The following is a 22667-nucleotide window of genomic DNA, read 5'->3' on the forward strand; positions in this document are numbered from 1 at the left end:
TGACCAACACTTAAAGGAAAAGACCTGGATGCCAATCCTGAGATGAACCAATTGTTGCAATTATCAATTTATCTTAAAAAAATTATCAATTATCAATTTATCTTTAAAAATTATCAATTTATCTTATTATATAATTAGCAATTATCAATTTATCTTAAAACAAAAAAGAAATAATGGCTACAAACTCCCCAAATTTGGTAAAAGGCACAAATTTACAAAATCAGGAATTTCAGTCATCCCCAACAGAAAACTATGCCCTGCCCAGATATATGATAATCAAACTGCGGAAAACTGCCATCTGTCAAAAAAAAAAAAAAAAAAAAAGGAAGGAAGGAGGGGAGGGAAGGAAGGAAGGGAGAATATTGAAAGCAACAAGAAAAAATATTTTTTAAACTTTTTTTTTTTTAAAGATTTTGTTTATTTATTTGACAGACAGAGATCACAAGTAGGCAGAGAGGCAGGCAGAGAGAGAGGGGGAAGCAGGCTCCCCGCTGAGCAGAGAGCCCGATGCGGGGCTCCATCCCAGGACCCTGAGATCATGACCCCAGCCGAAGGCAGAGACTTAACCCACTGAGCCACCCAGGCGCCCCTCTATATTATATTTGAAGTATAACATAAATACTAACCCTAGGTAGACTACTAAATGTTAGATATGCATACCATAATCCCTAGAGGAACTGATGTAGTTTTGGAATGTAGATGAGGTTTGGGGGGGTAAGGCCCGGAGCTGACGACCAAGAAAGAATTCTTGAGATGTCTTTGGTGCAAAATGATAGTTTTATTAAAGCACGGGGAGAGGATCCATAGCAGAAAGAGCTGCTGTAATGGGGAAGTTGTGTGGGGTGACTGATTATATACTTGGGAGTTGGGGGAGTAAGGAAAAGGGAGGTTTCAAAAGGATTTTCATATTGTTTTTTTGTTTTTTTTTTTAAAGATTTTATTTATTTATTTGACAGACAGAGATCACAGGTAGGCAGAGAGGCAGACGGGGGGGGGGGGAAGCAGGCTCCCTGCCGAGCAGAGAGCCTATGCGGGGCTTGATCCCAGAACCCTTGGGACCATGACCTGAGCCGAAGGCAGAGGCTTTAACCCACTGAGCCACCCAGGCGCCCCATGGATTTTCATATTGTTAAAGATTTAGGATACTTGAGCCTTGCCTTTGTGAAGTTAAGGTTGTTTTTCCCTTTAGCAAGGCATTGATGCTAAGATAATTGGAAGAATCCAAGAGGAATGTCAATCATAATCCCACACAGGGGTGGGGGGAGAAGGTTGTGGGGTGTCAGCTTCTGCTTTGTTCTCCGCTAGCTTTCCCCCCTCATCAGAACCACTAAAAAAATGCGAAGATATATAGCTAAAATGCCAACAGATAAAGTCGGATGGAATGCTACAAAAATTTGAATAATCCAGAGTAGGCAGAAAAGGGGAAACAGAGGAAAATTATAGAAGAGACAAAGAGAAAACATAATAATATTGTAGGCCTTAAGTTTAACCTTATCAATAATTACATTAAAAGTGAATGATGTACGGGCTCCTGGGTGGCTCAGTGGGTTAAAGACTCTGCCTTTGGCTAGGGTCATGATCCCAGGACCCTAGCCAAAGGCAGTCTTTAACCCACTGAGCCACTGGGTCATGACCCTAGCTGAAGGCAGAGGCTTTAACCGACTAAGCCACCCAGGTGCCCCCAAAGTAGACTTTAGAGCAAAGAAAATTACTCAGGATAAGAAAGGAAATTACATAAAGATAAAAGATAAAATTTATGAAGAAGACATAACTATCCTATCTATGTATGCACCTGACAACAGAATTCCAAAACAAATGAAGCAAAAACTGGTAGAATTAAAGGAAAAGTAGAAAAAAAAGAGGAAAAGTAGATACATAATTATAGTTGAAGACTTTAATACTCCTCTCTCTGTAATTAACAGAAAAGTGTTGGAGACTGATAGGGATATAAAGACTCAAACAACACTATCAACAGACTTAACTGATTTGTGATTTGCCCCATCATAAGCCACATTTCTGGCTTTTCAATTCTTTTTCTATTTTTTTTTTTACAAAAATTGAACCACAATATTGTTCAATATAAGCTTTTGCCTACTATTAAGATGAATTTATTTGATATGAATAATTACAGGGGTGTTGTGAGATTGTTGAGCATTATAGTCAAAAAAGAATTCTTAATACATTTTCTGGTGCAATTAATAAGTAGCACAGGAACAGTATTTGTAAGCAGAAAGAGCTGCATTTTTGCTGTATGAAATCTGGTTATATGCTAGTGCTCAAGGGGGAGGGACTGTGCAGGTAGTATTAAAATATCAATGTCTTCTTCGAATTTCTACTCGTAAACTACTTTTGCAAGATTTCTCTGGTGCTTATCATTCAGCTTGGTATTAACTATCGGTGAGGTGTACAGGCCTTCAAGAAACTGTTCAAGAATGTAGCAACCAGCACTTATTTGATTCTTAAAGGAACTAGACAGGCTGTAGTTCAGTCCTCTGGGCTAAAGGTGAACATCTTTCTGTTTCTATCCCTCATCAGGAGTAGAGCTTTTTTCCTAAATTTTTATTTTATAAGTACAACTGTTTTAATCTTACAACTGTTAAGAAACAAAATTCAACCCAGTACATTTGAACTCTGATTCGGTTTATTAAAGGATCCATGAATTGGGCAGCATCCCATCTAATAAATAGAGAGGAGCTCCAAAGGGCTACAGAATGGAAAATGTTTTTAAGGGCAGGACAAGCAAGTCATAAACAGAAAAAAGATTATTAGTGAGGTCACTTCATTTGGGGACAAAAGGGTCTTAGGTCTTATTAGGTGGATTCACTTTCCTTTGGGGAATGAAAAGGGCCCTTGTGACAGATTACCTTTTTGGTGCTGATCAGTCATTTTGGTCCTGACAATGGATTAGAACTGCATTTTTTTTTTTTAAGATATTTATTTATGGGGCGCCTGGGTGGCTCAGTGGGTTAAGCCGCTGCCTTCGGCTCAGGTCATGATCCTAGGGTCCTGGGATCGAGTCCTGCATCAGGCTCTCTGCTCAGCAGGGAGCCTGCTTCCTCCTCTCTCTCTCCGCCTGCTTGTGATCTCTCTGTCAAATAAAATAAATAAAATCTTAAAAAAAAAAAAAAAAGATATTTATTTATTTATTTATTTGACAGAGAGATCACAAGTAGGCAGAGAGGCAGGCAGAGAAAGAGGAAGGGAAGCAGGCTCCCCGCTGAGCAGAGAGCCGGCCTCCATCCGAGGACCCTGAGATCATGACCTGTGTAGAAGGTAGAGGCCTAACCCCCTGAGCCATCCAGGCGCCCCAGAATTACTTTCTACATGTATCTAAATTGTTATTGGAATTATTAATTACACATGTGGAATTAATTACACATAATAAATAATTACACATGTACATAAAATTGAGAACAAGTATTTCTTTTCAAAGCATATTTTCTCCCTGTTACCAATATATATTTTCCATAATGTATTTACTGATTTTTATTAATATTCTATCTAAAATCCTTACTTAGCTGTCTTATTCAAAATTGTGTAGTTTGTTCTAAGGAAATAATTATATTGTCAACGAATAATGAGATGTACTTACCTGAATTTTTAACTTATCTTTCTCAGAAATGAATGATAAAGGATAAATTAATAAATTAATAAATAAGTGGCAAATTATAAATAAATGATAAATTATGGTATAAAATTATGGTATATATTATAATATATGGTATAGAATTATGGTACCTATTATGGTATAGAGTTTATTTTAAAATTATTAAGTTGTATTAATTAAATTATAACTATAGAATTACATTAAATTATTTAAAATTATAAAATATGCTGTAAATAAACATAAGGCTGCACAATTACCCGTGAGCCCGTATTGATTTCAATAAATATTCGGGTCAATAAGTAAAAAGGGGAGTAGGGACGGCTCTGCCGGAGAACTCTCTCCCCCGACCGGCCCTGCTGGGGTCAAGGATGAGCGAGGTGCAGACGTGGGGCGGCCGGGGCGTAGTCCGCAACCCCCTCCAGCTCCGCCGGGCCCAGGCGGAGGGGTACACTGGACGTGGAGTCCACGAGCGGCGGCACACGAGCGGCGGCACACGAGCGGCGGCACACGAGCGGCGGCACATCGCACACACCCGTTTCCACCGGCCGCGGAGGTCGCAGCCGCGGAGGCTTCTGGGACGCGCACATCCGGGTCCCGGCGCGCGCACGCGTAGCCGCCCCAAACATGGCCGCCGCCTCCCGCTCGGCTGCCTTCCCGCCTGAGGTGAGTACCCCCGCGCCCTGGACCTCTCGGTTCCTCACACTCCCTGGGGAAGGTGATGTGTGTATGTAGCGGGGCGTGCTGAGACGGGGAGAAGTCCGCCGAATCCTGGTGTGGCGTGTGCGTGCGCGTCCGCGGGCGGTTTCACGAGGGCAGTGGGCGCGTCCGGCTCGCAGAGGCGCGGGTCGGCCCGGGGCACGACTGCCCCAGCGACGAAGGACGCAACGTCTCCCGCGGGTGTGGACGCACCCGGCGGGGGTGAGGACGCTTCTGTTCTTTCCTGCGCGTCTCTCCGGGGTTCCGCGTTCGCATCCGGCCCGTCCTTCCGCCGGGACCGTTCAGCCCCGGCTGCCGGATGTCCTGGCCCGGCCGCGCTTCTGCCGGGAGCCGGTGGGTCCCGGTCGTTGGGTCTCAGGCCCGAGTGACCACCTTGCGCCGGCGGACTGTGCTGTGTCCCGCGGAGCCCCGCAGGAGTCAGATCCCGGTTTTCCTCCACCTAAGAGCTGTCCAGCCAGCTCGGGCCGCGTTTCCCCACCCGTTTCGTGGGTGTCCGGCTTTACTCTTCCTTCGTGTCGTTCGCTTTCCCGACTCCTCTTCCCGCACTGGTTCGTGGAGAAAGTGTTCGTACATAGAGAGAAGCTGACGTCTTGTGCGACTTCCTGCCGACTCGTTAAGATCTGCTCTGCTTGCTTTATCCCACGTATTCCCCTTTCCGTCTTTTCAACCATCCATTCATCTTTTGGGGGAACATTTAAAGTGAGTTGCAGATTTTACAGAGCTCCCCCCTCAAGCACCTTATTACTGCTCTTCGAAAAATTTGAGGCAAAACTGACTTAGAGTGAAACGGTGAAATACGTAGATCTTCATTGTACCACCGGATGAGTTTTGACAAATAGAACCCAAAGCTTTATCAAAATTACCGTCACCTCAGAAAGGCCCGTTATTCTTTGCCAGTAAAGAAAACGGGGGTTGGGGCGGCACGTGGAAGAAAAAAGAAAAAGAAAGAAAAAGAAAAGAGCTTTATTTATTTTTAAAAGATTCTGTTTATTTATTTGACAGAAGAGAGATCACAAGTAGGTAGAGAGGCGGGCAGGGTGAGGGGGGTGGCTCCCCGCTGAGCAGAGCGCCCAACGTGGAACACGATTCCAAGACCCTGAGATCAGACCCCAGCCAAAGGCAGAGACCCAACCCTCTGAGCCACCCAGGCGCCCCAGAAAAGAGCTTTATTGAGATATAGTTTATATAGTATACCATTCACCATTTAAGGTATACAAGTCAGTGTTTTTAAGTATACTCACTAGGTTGTGCATATATCGCTGCTATCAATTTTTAAATTTTTTTTTTTAAGATTTTATTCATTTATTTGGTAGAGACACAGCGACCGAGGGAGAGAACACATGGGCTCACAAGCAGGGGGAGTGGGAGAGGGAGAAGCAGTCTTCCCGCTGAGCAAGGAGCTCAAGGCAGAACTCAATCTCAGGACCCTGGGATCATGACCTGAGCCAAAGGCAGACGCCCAGCGACTGATACACCCAGGTGCTCCCAATTTTTAAAATATTTTCATCACCCCCCAAAAAACAAAACCTATGCCCATTAGCAGTCAGTCCTCATCTTTTATCCCTCCAACCTGTAGACAGTAATTAATCTACTTTATGTCTCTATGCATTTGCCTATTCTAGACATTTCAAATAAATGACCATTCAATAAATAGTCCTTTTGGGGGCTTTCCTTGACTTAGCATGATGTTTTTAGGGATCATCTGTGTAGGAGAGTAGCATCTATCAGTACCTAGCTTATTTTTATGGATGAGAAATGTTTCGTTGATTGGTGTACCTCATTTTGTTTATCAGTTCATCAGTAGATGGACATTTGAGTTGCTTCCACTTTTTGGATATTGTGAATAATGCTTCTGTAAAGATTGATGTACGCTTTTTAAAATTTTTTATTTTTTGGTAGATGTGTGTTTTCATTTCTCTTGGATAACAACCTAGGGATGAAACCTATTACGGCTGTCCTACTGGATGTGAAGCGGTAGCTCAATGTGGTATTGATATGCATTTCCTAATAGTTACTGGTGTTGAGCATCTTTTCATAGTGTTTATTTGGCCATTTATATATTTCTTGGGAGAATTACCAATTCAGACCTTTGCCCCTTTATTAAGCGGGTTATTGATCTGCTGCTCTGCGGAGAGCCTGCTTCTCCCTCTCTCTCTGCTGCTCCCTTGCTTGTGTGCTCGCACGCGTGCTCTCTCTCTCTCTCTCATACAGATAAATAAAATCTTTAAAGATTTTTAAAAATTTTTAAAGATTTAAAAAAAAAAAGATTTTATTTATTGGGGAGAGAGCATGAGTGGAGGAGATAGGTAGAGGGAGAAGGAAAATTAGGTTCCCCTCTGAGCAGGGAGCCTGACAGTGCTCCATCCCAGGGACCTGGGATCATGACCTGAGCCTAAGGCAGACAGACATTAAACCCAGCCTAGCATCTGCTCCTTGCCCAGAAGGGAGCCTGCTTCTCCCTCTCCCTGTGCTGCTGCTCCCCCTGCTTGTGAGCCCATGCGTTTTCTCCCTCTGTCAAATAAATATATAAAATTTTTATTTTCTTTTTTAAGATTTTAATTACTTATTTGACAGAGAAATGGAGAGCACAAGTAAGCAGAATGGCAGGGAGAGGGGGAGAGAGAAGCAGGCTCTCTGCTGAGCAGGGAGCCCTATGTGGTACTTGATCCCAGGACCCCAGAATCATGACCTGAGCCAAAGGCAGCAGTCTAACCAACTGAGCCACCCAGGTGCCCCATAAATACATAAAAACTTTAAAGAAAAAAAAATTATTTATTCTGAGTACCTGTGCCTTATCAGGTATATAATTTGCAAACATTTTATCCTATTCTGTGTTATTTGTTTGTTTGTAGTTTTTTTTTTTTTTTAAAGATTTTATTTATTTATTTGACAGAGTGAGATCACAAGCAGGCAGAGAGGCAGGCAGAGAGAGAGGAGGAAGCAGGCTCCCTGCTGAGCAGAGAGCCCGATGCGGGCCTCAATCCCAGGACCCTGAGATCATGACCTGAGCCGAAGGCAGCGGCTTAACCCACTGAGCCACCCAGGCGCCCTGTTTGTTTGTAGTTTTGTTTGAGTCATCTCTACACTCCCTGTGGGGCTTGAACTCATGACACTGAGATTAAGAGTTACAAGGTCTTGGGGCACCTGGGTGGCTCAGTGGGTTAAAGCCTCTGCCTTCAGCTCAGGTCATGAGCCAAGGGTCCTGGGATGGAGCCCCATATCGGGCTCTCTGCTCGGGGGGGCCTGCTTCCCCTTCTCTGTCTGCCTGCCTCTCTGCCTACTTGTGATCTCTGTCAAATAAATAAATAAAATCTTAAAAAAAAAGTTACAAGGTCTTAACTCAGCTAGCCAGATGCCTCTCTGAGGGTTGTATTTTTGTTTCTGTTTTCTTTTGTCACTTTCTTAGTGAAGTTCTTTGAAGCACGAATACTTTAATTTTGATAAGTCAACTTTATTTTTTTTTTAAAGATTTATTTATTTGACAGATAAAAATAACAAGTAGGCAGAGAGGCAGGCAGAGAGAGAGGGGGAGGCAGGCTCCCTGCTGAGCAGAGAGTCCAATGTGGGGCTTGATCCCAGGACCCTGGGATCATGACCGGAGCTGAAGGCAGAGGCTTTAACCCACTGAGCCACCCAGGCATCTTTTTTTTTTTTTTTTTAATCACTTGTGCTTTTGTGTTGTACCTGCTTCTGAAAATCTGTGCCTGCATTTCTTTTAAGAATTTTATGATTTCGGGGCGCCTGGGTGGCTCAGCTGGTTAAGCCACTGCCTTTGGCTCGGGTCACGGCCCGAGTCCTGGGATCGAGTCCCACATGGGGCTTCCTCTGCTCTGCGGGGAGCTTGCTTCTCCCTCTCCCTCAGCCTTTCCCCCCTGCTTGTGCTCTCTTTCTCTCTCTGTCAAATAAATAAATAAAATCTTTAAAAAAAAAGAATTTTATGATTTCAACTTTCATATTTAGGCCTGTGATCTATTTTGAGTTAATTTTTGTGTAATGTTCACTCTTTGTGATCAATAGTTTCCACTGTGTGTTTTACTATTCTTTACTATTATCTATAAAAGAAATTTTATAGATAATATTAAACAGCCATGTAACTTAAAAATGCTAAGGTCTTACATGCATGAAAAGAATCAATAAAAGGAAAGGCAGGGACTCCTGGGTGGCTCAGTGGGTTAAGCATCTGTCTTTGGCTCAGGTCATGATCCTGTAGTCCCAGTATTGAGCCCATCATCGGGCTCCCTGTCAGTGAAGGGTCTAACTCTCCCTCTCCTTCTGCTTCTCCCCAGCTGCTCTCTTGCTCTCTCTCACTCACTCACTCTCTCAAATAAATAAAATGTTAAAAAAAAAAAACAATACAGGAAAGGCATTTGTGTAAAAATATGTGTTTCTTTATTTAAATGCTTGGGCACAATATCTTAGAAGACATAAGAAGCAGTCCAGTGCTGAAGGTTTGAATTAAGACAAACAGGACAGGAATAAGTTACTGTCCTCAGTGAAACTGAACGGGGTGTGTATGTGGATGCTGCTGGAACTATGAGGGCTGGGGTTGGACCCAGACCAGCTGTATTGCATGGAAAAGGGAGACAGACCTTACTTTGCTGAAAGCAGATTCTAAGTACAGATGCATTAAGGCAGCCCAGGCTGTTGAGATGAGTAGGAACTTAGTCAGAGGTGGAGGATCAGTCACCCCTTGTCATTTGGCCTGGAACAGCATCAGGACAATTTATGACAGAAAATAACTCCTCAGACCTGAGGTCTCAGCCTGTGCTGGGGCAACATTCAGTGTGTGAAAGGCCTTGGAGACTGCCTTCTTTGATGGCCACAGGAAGAGAAGGACAGGCTGGGGAGAGTACTGGGGCTTCAGAGAAGTAGTATGATAGACATCTGAGGACAAGGTCAGAAGAAGAGTTGGGGAGAAATGGAACCCCCAAAATATGTATATGGCACCAAGGTCAATTTTTTTTTTTTAAGATTTTATTTTATTTATTTGTCATAGAGAGAGAAGCGAGAGCAAGCACAGGCAGACAGAGTGGCAGGCAGAGGCAGAGGGAGAAGCAGGCTCCCTGCCAAGCAAGGAGCCCGATGTGGGACTCGATCCCAGGACGCTGGGATCATGACCTGAGCCGAAGGCAGCGGCTCAACCAACTGAGCCACCCAGGCGTGCCCCAAGGTGAATTTTTTACAGCATAAATTTTGTATTATATTACTAAAAGGAATAGTACATAAATATATAGGAAGTCAATAATCTGGGATATTTATATATTTATTTATTTTCTTAAAGATTTTATTTATTTATTTGACAGAGAGAGAGAGAGAGAGATCAAAAGCAGCCAGAGAGGCAGGCAGAGAGAAGGGAAGCAGGCCCCCAGCTGAGCAGAGAGCCGGATGCGGGGCTCAATGCCAGGACCCTGAGACCATGACCCGAGCCAAAGGCAGAGGCTTAACCTACTGAGCCACCCAGGCGCACCAATATTTATTTTTTTTAAGTTTTACTTATTTATGTAATCTCTGTACCCAGTGTGTGGCTTGACTCACAACCCTAGAATCAAGAGTCGGCATGTTCTTCTGAGCCAGACAGATGCCCCAACCTGAGATATATATATTTTTTCCAACCTGAGATATTTTTAAGACAACCTTTATTAACAAAATTCAGTATAATTCCTATGTTAAATTTCCTAATATTATTTCCCTAAAGCCTATTCTAATGTCCTCCTGTGTATTGGAGATCATTTGCTCTTTTTTTTTTTTTTTTAAAGATTTTATTTATTTATTTGACAGACAGAGATCACAAGAAGGCAGAGAGGCAGGCAGAGATAGAGGAGGAAGCAGGCTCCCTGCGGAGCAGAGAGCCTGACATGGGGCTCGATCCCAGGACTCTGGGATCATGACCTGAGCCGAAGGCAGAGGCTTTAACCCACTGAGCCACCCAGGCGCCCCAAGCTCTTTTTTTTTTTTTTTTCCAAAAAGACTTTATTTATATATTAGAGAGAGAGAGTGCATGAGAAAGAGAGCACAAGCAAGAAGGAGGGGTAGAGGGAGGAGGAGACTCCATCCTGTTAAGCAGGGAGCCCGATGTGGGACTCAGTCCCAGGATTCTGAGATCATGGCCTTAGCCAAAAGCAGACGCTTAACTGACTGAGCCACCCAGGTGCCCCAGGTCTGTCTGTCTGTCTCTCTCTCTCTTTTTTTCCCCTGTAATCTCACTATGGCCCTCAGGCCCTCATTGATGGAGGGTATAGTTGGAATGGCCAGTTTTTGTCAAGGAGATGTAGAATAGGCAATGAGTCCGTAAATTCTGGGAATTAGCCTGATTTCTTTCTAGCTTGGTTCTCTTGAATGAAGGCACCTTTTTCTTAATGTCTTGTAGTACATGAAGTATTGTTCTGTTCCGAGTTGATACCTCCTGCAGGGACTTTGGTCCACAGGGTGTTTGAACATCATGTGGTCCTGAGCCTTGTAGCAAATCTAGTATTCCCGGCTGCCTGCAGCTTTCTGACAACCTAACACCTCCCCGGATTTTGAGATGCTTGCCAGAAGTACTATCAAGGTCAAGAGTTCTGATTCAGGGTGGAAGAGACTATGTCTAGCATCATTGGCATCATTCTTGAAGGTGTAAATTTACTTATTACAGGTTTATTGAGATTTAATTCATAATATCATATGATTCATCCAAAGTGCACAAGTCAGTGGTTTTTAGTATATTCACAAAGTTGTGCAACCATCACCACTGTGTAATTCCAGAATGTTTTCATTACGCCAGCAAGAAACCATGTACCCATTAGTAATCATTCCCCTTTTCTCCCAGCTCCTGGCATCCACAACCACTGTCTATATGGGATTGTCTGTTCTGGACATTTCATGAGATCATATAAAATGTAGTCTTTTGTGTCAACGTTCTTTCACTGGACGTAATGTTTTTAAGGTTCATCTATGTTGTTAGACCATGTATTAGTAATTCATTCCTTCTTGTGGCTGAACAGTATTCCATTGTGTGGATTTCTGTGTTTTGTTTAGCCATTCCTCAGTTGTTGGACATTTATTTGTGGGTTTTTTTTTTAAAGATTTTATTTATTTACTTGACAGAGAAAGAGAGCGATCACCAGTAGGCAGAGAGGCAGGCAGAGTTGGGGAGGGGGAAGCAGGCTCCCTGCTGAGCAGAGAGCCAGATACGGGGCTCAATCCCAGGACCCTAAGATCATGACCTGAGCCGAAGCAGAGGCTTAAACCCACTGAGCACCCCAGGCGCCCCCTAGGCACCCCTTTATTTGAGTTTCTACTTTTTGTTTATCATGAATAGTGCTGCTATCAACTTGTAATTTGTGTACAAGTTTATATGTTGGACATATGTTTACATTTTTCCTGAGTAGAAAACCAGGAATAGAGTTGATAAAGTTTAACATAACTATCTTAAACTTTTTTTTTTTAGATTTTATTTATTTATTTGTTTATTTATTTATCTATCTTAGAGGGTTGGAGGAGAGGAGAAGGGAAACAGAAAGGGGGAGAATCCCAAGCAGACTCCCAAGCAGCATATGTGGGGCTTGATCCCACAACCCTGAGATCATGGCCTGAGCCAAAACCAAGAGTCGGATGCTCAACTGACTGAGCCAGCCTGGTGCCCTGTTATTGTCTGTTTTTTATATTGACCACACTCATGGTTATGAAGTGATATCTCACTGTGGTTTTGATTAGCATTTCCCCAATGACCATGATGTTGATGATCATCTTTTCATGTGCTTATTGGCCATCTGTATGTCTTCTTTGGAGAAATGCCTGTTCACATCCATTGCCTCTTTTTAAAATTAGAGTTGTTTTGTTTTTTAGTTGTTAGCGTTTTTTTTTATATCTTCTATATAGAAGTCCATTATTAGTCGTATGCTTTGTAAATAGTTTCTCCCATTTGATGGGTTAACATTTCACTTTTTAAAATAATTTTATTCATTTATTTGACAGAGCGAGAGGGAGAGCGCACGCAGGCAGGCAGAGTAGCAGATAAAGGGAGAGGGAGAAGGAGAAGCAAGCTCCCTGTTGAGCAAGGAGCCCAATTTGGGGCTTGATCCCAGGACCCTGGGAATTGTCATCTGAGCTGAAGGCAGTCTCTTAACCAGCTGAGCCACTCAGGTGCCCAACTTTTCACTTTCTTAGTGGTGTCTAACTCGTACTGCAATAAAGGAGGTAGCTATTATAGATTGAAAGGGTGTTCCCTTTGCTCCTCAAGGCCCATTCTCCATATGCCCACGACAGTCAAGATCACAGCTTTGGGGGCGCCTGGGTGGCTCAGTGTGTTAAGCTGCTGCCTTCGGCTCAGGTCATGATCTCAGGGTCCTGGGATGGAGTCCCGCATCGGGCTCTCTGCTCAGCAGGGAGCCTGCTTCCCTCTCTCTCTCTGCCTGCCTCTCCATCTACTTGTGATTTCTCTCTGTCAAATAAATAAATAAAATCTTTAAAAAAAAAAAAAAGATCACAGCTTTGGTAGGTGTCTTGCTAGGGCATTACTTGCAGAATATGTGTGTCTAGAAAATTTCCCCAAGTGATATCATGGTGTATATATGTCTGACTCATTTCTTTTAAGAACACAAATGCATCCTTCCCCTACAGACCCGAAGTAAGGTGCTCTCTATCTCTTGTCTTCACGGGACCTCCACAGGCCATCCAGGCCCCAGTGTACTCAGGAGACCCAGTATGGGAAACATGCAGTATGGTGGCAGGGCAGCCTTAGGAGGCCTTTTCTGTAGGTGAGGAATGCAAAACGTTCAGGAGTAACATTTTGGGACATGGTCCTACTGCCCACCTAGCCCCTCCATATCAGCGTTGAATGCTGTGGATGTAGCAGGTGTTTTCACATTAGGTGTGATGTTTACTTTGATTCCTTGTGTCCCTAATTGTTAGAAATTTTCATCAAGAGTTGAGTTTCCTTAAAGCACTTTCTGAATTTACTGATATAGGTTAAGGGGGTCTACGACTTGAATCTGAGAGCAGTTTGGTCATGAGTTTGGGTGAGATTTCCTCAAATTACTTAGTTTATTGAGACATGGTGTAGGGGACAGTTTTTTACTTTTTTCAGAAGATATGGGGAGTTACATTAGTAGACATTCTAATTTGTGTGTGTGTGTGTGTGTGTGTGTGTTTTAAGGATTTGATTTATTTGACAGGGAGAGATGCAGTGAGAGAGGGAATACAAGCAGGGGAAGTGGAAGAGAAGGAGCAGGGAGCCTGATGCAGGGCTCTATCCTAGGACCATGGGATCCTGACCTGAACTGAAGGCAGACACTTAATGACTGAGCCATCCAGGTGCCCCTAAACATTCTAATGTTTTACAGTCCTTACATTCTTAGGATAAATCCAATGTTGCCATTTTGGTAACTTTCTTCTGTGTCTTAGTTAAATCCCCTTTTCATGATTGATAGTGCTAATGTGTGCCTTCTCTTTTTCTTGGGTCACTCTTGCCAAAGTATGTCTTTCAAATAACAGACTTGGTTTTCAGATAACAGATTTGGTTTTCTTTCTTTTCTTTTTTTTTTTTTTTAAGGTTTATTTATTTACTTATTTGACAGAGATCACAAGTAGGCAGAGAGGCAGGAAGAGAGAGAAAGGAAGGGAAGCAGGCTCCATGCTGAGCAGAGGGCCCGAATGTGGGGCTCCATCCCAGGACCCCGGGTTCATGACCTGAGCTGAAGGCAGAGGCTTTAACCCACTGAGCCACCCAGGCACCTGGTTTTCTTTATCTTCTTGTATATTCTTTATTTTGTTCTTTAATTTCTGCTGTTACCTTTATTATCACCTTCCTTCTACTCCTGTTGGCTTACTCCTTCGCTCTTTCCCAAATGAAGTTGAACCGTGACTTAGTCTTTTTTTTTTTTTTTTAAGATTTTATTTTATTTTTTTTATTTATTTGAGAGAGAGAGACAGTGAGAGAGAGAGAATGAGCGAGGAGAAGGTCAGAGAGCGAAGCAGACTCCCCATGGAGCTGGGAGCCTGATGTGGGACTCGATCCCGGGACTCCAGGATCACGCCCTGAGCTGGAGGCAGTCGTTCAACCAACTGCGCCACCCAGGCGCCCCGACTTAGTCTTTTTTATTCATTTTTTATTTTTTTAAAAGATTTTATTTATTTGTCTTTTTTTTTTTTTTTTTTTAATTTGACAGACAGAGATCACAAGCAGGCAGAGAGGCAGGCACAGAGAGAGAGGAGGAAGCAGGCTCCCCGCTGAGCAGAAAGCCCCATGTGGGGCTCAATCCTAGGACCCTGGGATCATGACCTGAGCCGAAGGCAGAGGCTTTAACCCACTGAGCCACCCAGGTGCCCCTATTTGTCTTTTTTTTAAACATAAATCTTAAAGGCCAATATTTCCTGAGGAATGGTGTTAGCTGCATCCTGATTTGCCACATGTTTTGAGATATACCATTTCCACTGTTCAGTTTGGTTCTAGGTGTTTTCTAACTTCTGTTGAGATTTCTCTTTGATCTCTGAATTCTGAGAAATAGGTTTTTGTTTTTCCCAATAAGTAGAACTTTGTTTTACTTAATGTTTTTCTTGTATTTGGTTTTCTTTCTGCCACTGGTTCTTAACTTGACCACATTTCTAGTTAAGAGGTTGGGGTCTGGGATGCCTGGGTGGCTCAGTGATTTAAGTGTCTGCCTTCTGCTCAGGTCATGACCCCAGAGTCCTGGGATAGAGCCCTGCATCAGACTCCCTCCTCCTCCCTCTCCCACTTCCCCTGCTATGTTCCCTCTCTCACTGCGTCTCTCCCTGTCAAATAAATAAATCAAATCCTTAAAACACACACACACACATACACACACACACATTGGGCTCCCTGCTCAGGGAGGAGTCTGCTGCTCCCTCTCCCTTTGCTTCCCCCAAACTCCCCACTGTGCTCTTTCTCTCGCTTGCTCACTCAAATAAATAAGAATCTTAAAAATAAAAAGCAGGCTGCATGGTCTGTGTCATACTGTGGTCTTACTTTGTTTGAACTTGTTCTTTGGCCGGGTTTATTGACAGTGTTAGCAAATGTCCTACTTGCACTCAGAAAGCACTTGTTTGGCTCTAACTGTTGTTTTGTGGCTCTTCATCCTGCTGTGGGTCAAGCTAGCTAATTACATTCTCTCCTTCATTCTATCTTACTACAACAGGGGCTTTCTACCTCAGCACTATTGACACTTGGGGCTGGGCCATTCTGTGTTTTGAGGGACTATCCTGTGTATTTAAAGGTGTTTAGCAGCATCCTTGGCCTCTGCTTCCTAGATTCCTGTAGCATGTGCCTCCCCATTCATGATAACCTAAAACGTTTTCACACATTATCAGATGTCCTTTGGGGAGTAACACTGAGTCTGGTTGAAAACCATGCTCTGTGGGTTTGGAAGTTTTACATTGTATTTATTCTCTTATTTCTGATTTGACTAGGTCTAATGTGAATTCTGACCAATGGATGGATGTCAGGACACTTAATTTTGTTATGCCTTTCCCATCTCAAAACGTATTGCCATTTGACATTTTAGTCCATCCTGTTAACTCCCCCTCATGGTTACTGCTGTGTTTTATGTGATGTTGTGTTTGATACATTGGATTTGATTTAAATACATTTTCATCATTTCCTTCTCTTTTTTTTCCCCCTGTGAAGAACAACTTTTCCTAATTCTTTTTTTTTTTAAGATTTTATTTATTTATTTGACTGAGAGAGAGAGGGAGATCACAAGCAGGCAGAGAGTACAGTTCAGTTTGACTTCAACTATACCAAAATGATTCTCCAGGAAGAGAACAGGTTACATATACATGTGTGTGTATATCTTTCTTCTTCTTCTTTTTTTTTTTTTTAAAGATTTTTTATTTTATTTATTTGACAGAGAGACATCACAAGTAGGCAGAGAGGCAGGCAGAGAGAGAGAGAGAGAGAGAGGAGGAAGCAGGCTCCCTGCTGAGCAGGGAGCCGGATGCAGGGCTTGATTCCAGGACCCTGAGATCATGACCTGAGCCAAAGGCAGAGGCTTAACCCCCTGAACCACCCAGGCACCCCCAACTTTTCCTAATTCTTTTGGCTAGTATCCTTGGAGATAAACTTGCTTTTCTGAAGTTGTCTTTGTCTTACCCCTATGCAGTAGTGTATCTGAGAGTATTTCCCCCTCAGCACTTTTTTCCCCCCAATCAGATGCTTTTATTTTTTTCTCCACATTTTTAAAATTAACATATAATGTGTTATTTGCCCCGGGGGTACAGGTCTGTGGGTCCTCAGGCTTACACTTCACAGCACTCACGATAGCACATACCCTCCCCAATGTCCATAGCCCAACCACCTTCTCTATACCCCCCTGCCCCCAGCAACCCTTAGTTTGTTTTGTGAGATTAAGAGTCTCTTATGGTTTGTCTCCCTTCTGATCCTATCTTGTTTCATTTTTTTTTCTTCCCTTCCCCCCAAGCCCCCCACTTTGCCTCTCAAATTCCTCATATCTCCCTCAGCACTTTTTTATAAAAAATAGATTTTATTTATTTGACACAGAGATCACAAGTAGGCGGAGAGGCAGGCAGAGAGAGAGGGGGAAGCAGACTCCCCACCAAGCAGAGAGCCCGATGCAGGGCTCGATCCCAGGACCCTGAGACCACAACCCGGGCCAAAGGCAGAGGCTTAACCCACTGAGCCACCCAGGCGCCCCTCCCTCAGCACCTTTAAAATGACCTTCCATTACTTTCAGGTTTCTACTTTTGCTATTAAGTGATCTGTTGGACACCTGGGTGGCTCAGTTGGTTAAGCAACTGTCTTCAGCTCAGGTCATGATCCTGGAGTCCCAGGATCGAGTCTCACTTCAGGCTCCCTGCTCAGTGGGGATTCTGCTTCTCCCTCTGACCCTCCCTCCTCTCATGCTCTCTTTCAAATAAAACCTTAAAAAAAAATCTGTTAAGATACTTTTTACTCCTTCCCCGGTGTTCTTTTTTCTCTCTGTTGGTCTTTAAGACTGTCTTCCTAGGTATAGATTGATACCCAGTTATGCTTGGGACTCATGCTTCTCAGTATGAGATGCCTACATGTGGAATTGCTGTACATTGGAATGTGCCCATTTTATGTTTTGATGTTGCTACCATTCTGTATTGCTGAGTGTACTGACCACTTTACATGCCCACCAACACTCTTTTCCATGAGGTGCCTAAGCTTTATATTCTCATGCCTTGTTTTATTTTCACTTGTATGAAAAGTGAGCAGATACTCATGTTTTCAGGATATTTGTGTTTTCTATAAAGTGCCTTTTGGTGTCCCTTTTCCCCTTTATGTGCTGTTTTGTAAGAATTCTTTATAGATCTTAGGCACTTTTCCTTTGTCTCTTTTATATATTATGACATTATTTCTTCATTTGCCCCTTGTGTTTTGGCTCTTACTTGTTTTTGTTTTTGTGAGGAGATTTAAAATGTTGATATTAAATTTATTATTCTTTATCTGTGTGGTTTATGTTTATTGATCATGAAGGTGTCCTACGTAATTTAAACTCTGATTTTGTGTCGGTGTTTTTCTCCATCTAGAGTTTTTTAAAAAAATACTTCTTTCTGAGGTAAGGAGCAAGTTTCATTTTGCTTAAAAGAAACGAGGAGCCAGTTGTCTTGTTATCATGAAATCAAAGGGGTAGGGGGTTGGTTAGAGGAAGATCAATAATGGTGGAGACACTAGCAGCCACATACAAAATGCCATCCATTCCCGAGGTCAGAAGCAGTGTTAGACATGATCTAACTCTCATAGTAACCCTGCAGCATGGTCATTGACAGATCTAGGACTTTCAAACCTTTGTGTCTTCAAGTTTATGCTTTGTCCCACCCATGGAGACAGAACTCTGACTACAAAGCTGGGGTGAAAACTGTTCATTCAGCACTATCATAAGCACATGGTGAGGTTGGGTCTTTGAAAATATGTATTGAATGTCGATGTGGGCAGTGGGTGGAAGGGGCTAGCACACAATAGCCAAGATGGTGTTCCAGTGTGAGCAGTGACCCCTGACCTCTGGTCTCCTACATCTCAGTTTCATTCTTTTGGTGATACTTGTTTGTACTGTTCCTCCTGCTTGTTCTCTAGGGGGATGAAGATGCCATATAGGTCTTTGAAACTGTTCTTGGCTCCGTCTCTTAACTCTCTTTACCTTCCCCTTGTACAGGTGTTAGTTTGAAAAAGTCAAAATACCCACAAATGTAAATTGGTTCAGCCTCTGTCTAAAACAGAATGGAGTTTCCTCAAGAAATTAAAAACAAAAATGCCGTATGATGTAGTAATTTTACTACTGGTTATTTACCTCCAAAAAGGAAACAAAACACTAATTGGAAAAAATATATGCCCTACTATTCATTGCAGTATTATTTATAATAGCCAAGATATGGAAGCAACCCAAGTGCCCACTGATAGATGCATGGCTAAGATGTGGTATGTATGGGGGCGCCTGGGTGGCCAAGTAGGTTAAGCCTCTGCTTTTGGCTCAGGTCATGATCTCAGGGTTCTGGGATCGAGCCCTGTGTCGGGCATTCGGCTCAGCAGGGAGCAGCCTGCTTCTCCCTCTGTCTCTGCCTGCCTCTTTGCCTACTTGTGATACCTCTGTCAAATGAATAAATAAAATCTTAAAAAAAAAAGATGTGGTATGTATGTACGATGGGATATTACTTGGCTATAAAAAAGAATGAAATTTTTGCCATTTGTGACAACATGGATGGATCTAGAGGGTATTGTGTTAAGTGAAATAAGTCAAGCAGAGAAAGACAAATACCATATGATTTCATTTATATGGGGAATCTAAAAAACAAATGAAAAAACAAAAAGTAGAAACAAATCCATAAATACAGAGATCAAACTGATGGTTGCCAGAAGGGAGGGGTGGGGAAGTGGGTAAAATGGGTGAAGGGGATTGGGAGGTACACGCTTCTAGTTATGAAATGAATAAATCACAGGGATTAAAGGTACACTGCAGGGAATGTAATTAGTGGTATTATAGTAGTGTTACCTAATGACAGATGGTAGCTACACTGTTCTGAACTTAGCTTAACATATAGACTTGTCAAATTATTATGTCCTACACCTGAAGCTAATGTAACCTTGTGTGTCAAATATATGCCAATAACAAAATAAGCTGGGGAAAAATTAATTAAAAAATAAAAATATGGGGCCCCTGGGTGGCTCAGTAGGTTAAAGCCTCTGCCTTCAGCTCAGGTCATGATCCCAGGGTCCTGGGATCGAGCCCCACATTGGGCTCTCTGCTCGGTGGAGAGCCTGTTTCCCCTTCTCTCTCTGCCTGCCTCTCTGCCTACTTGTGATCTCTCTCTCTCTGTCAAATAAATAAATAAAAACTTTTTAAAAAATAAAAATAAATAAAAAAAATATGGATCCACATACCTGGCCTGTCATTATTTTTTATTCCTCTTCCAGGTATAGCTTTACGTACTTAAGTCTGTCTTTTTCATTGTTTACTTTTCAGCCTGAGACATGAGATTGAAAATGACAGAATATTCTGAAGAAGAACCAACCTGTGACGTGGAAATGGAAGGATTTACAAGAGAGGGTCCCCATCTTTCCATTCTAGGTGATAATTGGGACTGTAAGAACCGGGAGGGTTATTTGAGGCAATCAGCTTTAACTCAGGAGAAACCAGGGGCTCAGGAAGCAATCTGTCAATATTCTGGACTTGGAGAGCATTTGAGTGCAAGCTCAGACCTTCTGCCATCTAAGAGAGTACCTACAAATGGTTTTCATATATGTGATTCAGATGTTAAAAGTTTGGATTGTGACCCAGCTTTACAGAGTTGTCAGAAAAATTATGTAGCTAAGCGAAATAGTGACAGTGACACATGTGGAAAAGCCTTCAACCACTCTGTGGAAGTTTTTCAACTTGGAAGAGATCAAACGAGAGAGAAACCTTATAAATACCCTGAAAGTGGTAAATCTTTCAACCATTTTACCCCTCTTGGTGAAGAAAAAATAGTGAAAAGAGGGAATAAACTCTATGAAGGTAAGGACTTTGGGGACATCTTTACCCTGAGTTCATCTCTTAATGAAAACAGGAGGAATCACCTTGGAGAGAAACTGTATAAATGCACTGAATGCGGCAAATGCTTCAAACGGAACTCTTCTCTTGTTCTGCATCACCGAACTCACACTGGAGAGAAACCTTATACCTGTAATGAATGTGGAAAATCATTTTCCAAGAACTATAATCTGATTGTGCATCAAAGAATCCATACAGGAGAGAAGCCCTATAAATGCAATAAATGTGGGAAAGCCTTCAGTGATGGGTCAGCTCTCACACAACACCAGAGAATTCACACTGGTGAGAAACCTTATGAATGTCTAGAATGTGGGAAAACCTTCAACCGAAATTCGTCTCTGATTTTGCATCAAAGAACTCATACAGGAGAAAAACCATATAGGTGTAATGAGTGTGGAAAACCTTTCACCGACATCTCCCATCTCACTGTGCATCTCAGAATCCACACTGGGGAGAAGCCCTATGAATGTAGCAAATGTGGAAAGGCTTTCCGGGATGGCTCATACCTTACCCAGCATGAGAGGACTCACACTGGAGAGAAACCCTTTGAATGTGTGGAGTGCGGGAAGTCCTTCAACCGAAACTCTCACCTCATTGTACATCAAAAAATCCACTCTGGGGAGAAACCCTATGAATGTAAAGAGTGTGGGAAAACGTTCATTGAGAGTGCTTACCTCATTCGGCACCAGAGAATTCATACTGGTGAGAAGCCCTATGGCTGTAACCAGTGTCAGAAACTTTTCAGAAACATTGCTGGCCTCATCCGGCACCAGAGGACTCATACTGGTGAGAAGCCCTATGAGTGTAATCAGTGTGGCAAAGCTTTCAGGGATAGCTCCTGTCTGACCAAGCACCAGAGAATTCACACAAAGGAGACCCCATACCAGTGTCCTGAATGTGGAAAGTCCTTCAAGCAGAACTCTCACCTGGCAGTACATCAGAGACTCCACAGCAGGGAGGGTTCCAGCCAGTGTCCTCAGTGTGGGAAGACATTCAGAAGGAGCTCTTCCCTCATCCGACATCAAAGAACACACTCTGGAGAGCAACCCATGGAAATATGATGAATGTGGGCCAGATTCGTCTCCTGCCTTGGTCTCAGAAAGCTGAATGAAGGAGGAATGGCTTCAGGGGTAGAACAGGAGTCTTTGAGCTACCCAGTGAATTGCTGAATGTGAGGCTTTCCTTAGCCATACTGTTAAATCTGTACAGTAAGCAACTCCTGGGGAAAACAGGATGGTAATAAGTGTAGAAAAGCCTTCAGGAATGATGTAGCCAATACCAAATGTAACAGCACACACACTGAAATAAAATCTGTGAATGTCAGCAAGATACTTCCTGGAGATGCGCCAGAGTGCGTAAACAGTAAAGAGGCTGTGAATGTATTCAGTAAGTAATTGGTCCGTGGAACCCATTAATAAGGAATGTCAGCCTTGTACATAAGCAAACTCTTAGTAGGATCCAGTATAATCAGTGAGAAAAGCTTTTGGCAGCTCATACCGTCTATTCTCTGTCAGCGAAGACATCCTGGTGATAGCCTGCACACAATTCTCTACCCCATGGCACCACAGAACTGTAGTTAGATTTTGCTGTTTGTATGTCTGCCTATGTCACAATCCTCTCAGGCACAAAGGATTTGTTTCGGAAAGGGCAACTGGATGAGGTTGTTGCTTGTGAGTCAACAATGAAATTGTCCCTGTGAGGACTGAAGCTGGCTTGTACCAAGATGGAAAGGGCTGCTGTTGAGAAATGGGATGTGTTATTTTAGTTGTGGAAATAAAAATATAATGAGTTCCTATGTTTCTGTTATCACCTCCCCCCATTGTTCATCCAGGACATTTCTAATTTGTTCTATGCAGTCATGCTGAACCGTAATTATGAAGGTTTTGTTACCGTGCTGAAAATGCTTATAATATGGTAGGCAAGAACAACAGTAAAAGAGGCGTAAAATAGAAGACTTGCTGTTATTACTGCCATGTAAAGGTATGTACACATGTGGATGTAGACTGGATATTGGTCATGGAGAAATAAATGTGGTTTTCTTGGGGCCTACAATCATGTATGATTTTTTTTTCTCTTATAAGCCATACTTTGTTGCTATAATAATTTGATAAGGAGTACAAAGAGGGAGCCAGAGGAAGGGAAATTTTGGGTTTCTTTGGATCTTTTGTTACCAGAAGGGTCACAGGGCCACTGTAAGCACAGATGGGGAACATCTGGGAAGAAGTTTTCTTTCATGTGAGAGCATCCCATGGTTCGGGACATAGGAATAACTTCCTTCTTTGAGACTTGGAGGTCATTGTGAGGAGAGGATGGGTCTCAGAAAATGAGGAGTAGGAGGCCAG

General features: G+C 42.8%; 1 protein-coding gene across 1 annotated transcript; it reads left to right on the forward strand.

Moving 5' to 3' along the window:
- Positions 1–4206: 4206 nt before the first annotated feature.
- Positions 4207–22374, forward strand: ZNF329 (zinc finger protein 329). Its single transcript, XM_044257455.1, has 2 exons — positions 4207–4270; positions 19759–22374. Exon 2 carries the CDS (start codon positions 19767–19769, stop codon positions 21384–21386), a length of 1620 nt encoding a protein of 539 aa, XP_044113390.1. The 5' UTR covers positions 4207–4270; positions 19759–19766; the 3' UTR covers positions 21387–22374.
- Positions 22375–22667: the final 293 nt, after the last annotated feature.

Source organism: Neovison vison, chromosome 7, assembly GCF_020171115.1.
Source record: "Neovison vison isolate M4711 chromosome 7, ASM_NN_V1, whole genome shotgun sequence".
Classification (NCBI taxonomy): Eukaryota; Metazoa; Chordata; class Mammalia; order Carnivora; family Mustelidae; genus Neogale; species Neogale vison.